Source organism: Bubalus kerabau, chromosome 7, assembly GCF_029407905.1.
Source record: "Bubalus kerabau isolate K-KA32 ecotype Philippines breed swamp buffalo chromosome 7, PCC_UOA_SB_1v2, whole genome shotgun sequence".
In the NCBI taxonomy this organism is placed as follows: Eukaryota; Metazoa; Chordata; class Mammalia; order Artiodactyla; family Bovidae; genus Bubalus; species Bubalus kerabau.
In genome coordinates this window covers 22,885,186-22,889,029 of record NC_073630.1, presented here as the reverse complement: position 1 = coordinate 22,889,029, position 3,844 = coordinate 22,885,186, and the positions used below count along the sequence as shown (strand labels likewise).

At 58.1% G+C, this 3,844-nt stretch overlaps 1 protein-coding gene across 2 annotated transcripts in view; it reads left to right on the top strand.

The window, feature by feature from the left end:
• Positions 1-2,647: 2,647 nt before the first annotated feature.
• PPP3CA (protein phosphatase 3 catalytic subunit alpha) overlaps positions 2,648-3,844 on the top strand; it is a 323,930-nt gene continuing 322,733 nt past the window's right edge. Inside the window, exon 1 of one of the 2 annotated variants that reach the window (XM_055587811.1) lies at positions 2,648-3,478. In XM_055587811.1, the coding sequence (XP_055443786.1) occupies positions 3,421-3,478 (58 nt within the window). In that variant the 5' untranslated portion in view covers positions 2,648-3,420. The remainder of the gene's footprint in view (positions 3,479-3,844) is intronic. The other variant, XM_055587812.1, reaches the window with a different exon arrangement.

Genomic DNA, 3,844 nt, shown 5'->3' with positions numbered 1-3,844 from the left:
GAGTGAACTCTGGGAGTTGGTGATGGATAGGGAGGCCTGGCGTGCTGCGATTCATGGGGTCGCAAAGAGTCGGACATGACTGAGTGACTGATCTGATCTGATCTGAAGGTTTTTTTGCCAAGTTTTTTTTTTTTTTAATTTTTTCTCTTTTTCTTCACAGAGGATATTGTTGAATTCAGCATCCAGGCATTGCAGTAACTTCTTGAAAATGTAAATTCCATGTCTAAGGTGAGCTGATGCAAACGGTAATATAATCAAAGACAGACTGGGCAGTCTAACAGGATAAAAAGATACATGACAGTAGAAGATAGTAAGACATCTAAAAAAATACCTTTGATTTGGCTCTATCAGTAGGCCTGCTATGTGGACACAATTGGTCTCTAGTTAATAAGCTGCTGTCTAGTGTTCCTCAGTGTAGGGTCCAATTTTCATTAGGAAGATGTGTCTGTGTTGCAACAGTATGGAACCAGACACATGCATTAAAGGCACCTGATGATAATAAGATGTGTTGTAAAGTGATTATGATTCATAACATTTTTTCCCACACATATTTCAGCTAGGAGGTGTTCTAGACTTGTAGCGGACTGAAGGGTGTGCCTGAAAGGTGTGCCTTTATTTCCTATCTGCATCATAAAACTATTCTATGGTGCTGACAGTTTAAGCCTCTGAGCTTGGTACTAAGTTTTTTTTTTTTTTTTTTTCAGTATCTGAAAAGTGAGTCCAAATATCGGTGGGAACTGTATCTCTGCTTGCAGTATGCAGGAAAGAACATTGCAGAGTTAGGAACAAGCATCCCTGGACATGGTTTCCTGATCTTTCCTCAAGCAGGCCCTCTTCTTCACCCAGAGGTCTTGGCATCCTTGCCTTGCTCTGTGCCATCTGGCTAGGGGCCAACTTCCCAAATCTGCCTTAGCAACTAGCTCTGCCTGTGCTCAAGAGGCTGTTTTCAACAACTCCTTGAGGCAATACCCTGTTCTCTCAGAACTCATTTTCATGGCAGTTCTACCGGACTAGGCTTCATTACCCGCAAGGGCCCTTTTCAATCTTTCCCCACCCCACACGAATTACCTATCACAGTGTCTGGCATATAAAAAGAGCAGGATTCATATTGCTTAAATGTATTGTTTGCCTAATTACCGCATAACAATCTTAGAGTTGTGAATTGGGCAGAAGATTTTGGACCTAGTGGCAGTCTCCCTGAGCCAGGGACATATCCTTTGGCTAAAAAGGCCTCCAGGAGGCTCACCTAACCTCCGACTGTGAGCTTCTATTCCTTGCAGACCATACTGCTGAAGCCACACTCATGTCATCAGTCAATTTTCTAAAACTTCTTTTCCAGTTTGAACTTTAATCCCTGTCCCTGACCTCTGCCGGTCCTTGGGGGTGAGGTTGGTTGGGGAGATGGGCTGTGGCGAGGTGACCTTCTTGCTGAGGGAAACCTGCTCCTCATTAGTAGTCCAGAAGGGAACATTTGGGTCACAGTCACTCTTTAGGTTCCCGTTGTCTCCTTCACACTCCTTCCAACCCGAGGACACCAGAATGGGGATCCGCCTTGGGCTGCAGTGCCCTGCAGGTATTAGGAGCACCAAGTGGGTATCGGATGATGGACTGGAGCTGGGAAGGCGGATGTCCTGTCACCAGTCCTGACCAGTCACTGGGTGTGCAGTGTCAACAGTAAAAAAGGCGACCCTCTCCGATGTTTCTCTTCCCTCCCTTCCCCCGCCTAGGGCTAACCTAGGTAACTCAAGAGTTGCCCGGGGTCGCGTGTCCTCCCGTCCCCATCCTCAGTGGGCAGCCCGCTCCCGCGCCCCGCACGCTCCGCCACGTCCCCGGCCGGAGACGCTAGAAGCGGCCCCTCCACCAAAGATGTGGATGCAGGGGTGGGAAACATTAATAATCACGACACTCCTCCCCAGCCCCCCACAAAAGCCCCAGTAGCAAAACAGGCAGTACACCCATCACAGCGGAGCCCGTCTCTCCAAGGTAAGTTGTTGATTCGTCGCCGCTTCGGCGATTCTCTCCGGACAGCTGCGGCAGCAACAGCAGCTGTGAGGCGGCCCCGGAGCTCCTCGCGCTCTTCCTTCCTCCGCCCTTCCTCGGCCGCCTCTCACCCCAACCCCCTTCCCTGCTCTCTTCGCCTCCTCCCTTCTTGCCCTCTCGCGGGCCACGCACGCACACACCCGGAGACACCCTCCGCACTTGGCTACTCACACTGCGGCTTAACCCAAGCCGGCAAGGCACGGTTGCCAAAGCGGCGCGGGGTGTGTGTGCGGGGTCCAGGGAAGGAGGCCAAATGGGGCTGGGGCGGGGGGTGGCATGGCAAAGCCTCTCTCCTCCTAGCCGCGACCCCCTGCCCATTCTCCTTCCCTAATCCCCGGCTGCCAGCAACAGTGACACCTGAGCGGGGAACTGGGCGGTGGAGGCAGCAGGCCCGCCGAACTGGCAGCCCAGAGAAAACAGAGCGAGGGGCGGGGACGACGAGGAGGAGCGGGAGGCGGGGCCAGAGGGGAGGGCGCCGCTGGCAGTGAGTGACGCTCATGCCATCCAATGACCGCCCATAGCTTCAACGTCGGGGGCAGCAGGGGGCGGGCTCCGCGGGGAGGAGGAGGCCGCTCCGGCGCTAGAGGCGGGGGCCGGGAGGAGGAAGGGGAGGAGGCGGAGGCGGGAGCGGTGGCGGCGGCGGCGGCGGCCGAGGCGGCGGTGGCGGCGGAGGGTAGGTTGCGCCGGGGACTGAGTCTGCCGAGCTCCGTGGCTGTGCCTGTGTGAGTGAAGGAGCGGCGCGGGGAGGCAGAGGCAGGCGCGGGCGAGCGAGGCGGCGGGACGTCTCGGGCGGCCGCTGATCAGCAGCGGCGCTCGGAGTGGGGAAGCAGCGGCGGCAGCAGCAGCAGCATCGGCGGCCGCCTCTCCGCCGCCGGGGACGCCGAGGCGCGGCTAGTGGCACTGACATCGGCGGCCCTGCCTCTCCTTCCTCGCCCCCGGCCCTCCCCATGTGATCGGTCTTAATCCCAGCAGTGTGCGCGCTTGGGGCTCCATTCCGCGGTGCCCTATCTCCGTGCCAGGGTGGGTGCTCGTGTGTGCGCTTCCCCACCCCATCCCCCTTCCCCCAAGAATAAAAGAAGAACCGAGAGGCGTGCTTAGAAAATAAATAAATAACCACCACACACGCGCAGCCCGGAGCAGAGTCGGCAGGGCTGGCGGCGGCTGAGGAGGAGTGAAGGCGGCGGCGGCGGCAGCGGAGGAGGAGGAGGAGGGACGCGCGGAGAAGGCAGTAACTTTAAAGCCAGCTCAGAGCCCAGAACCTCCAGCCAAGCGGTTTGCAGCGCGGCGGCAGCGGCGGCGTTGAGTGTCTGGCCCGCCGGTCCGGTCGGGGTGTGCAGTAGGACGGACGAGCAGCGCGTCGCTGTCCCCCGGCGGCTGGAGATGTCCGAGCCCAAGGCAATTGATCCCAAGTTGTCGACGACCGACAGGGTGGTGAAAGGTAAGCGGCGCGCTGCGATCGCCTGGGTGCACCGTGTGCCGCAGGCACCCGGGAGGCTCGCCTCCCCTCCCCCCGCCTGGGGTTCTCTCCTCGCTCCAGCCACGGACCTTCTAGGATATTGTGCAACCCTCAAATCCCCCCTCTCTGGCGTGCCCTTCCCCCACGCTTCCCACCCAGCCCCACTTGGGGCATTTTTATTTACGGGGGCGTCAGTTGGCAAATGGCTGAGCCGAGGGGAGCCTGTGGCGGGGGTGGCGGTGGCGGGAGGGGGCGCCCGGGGGGGGGGGTTGGTTGCTGGCAGGGTGTAGCTGCTGTGACAGAAATAGGAAGTGGGTGGCTGCTCGCGGGCTTGCATGGGATCGGGTT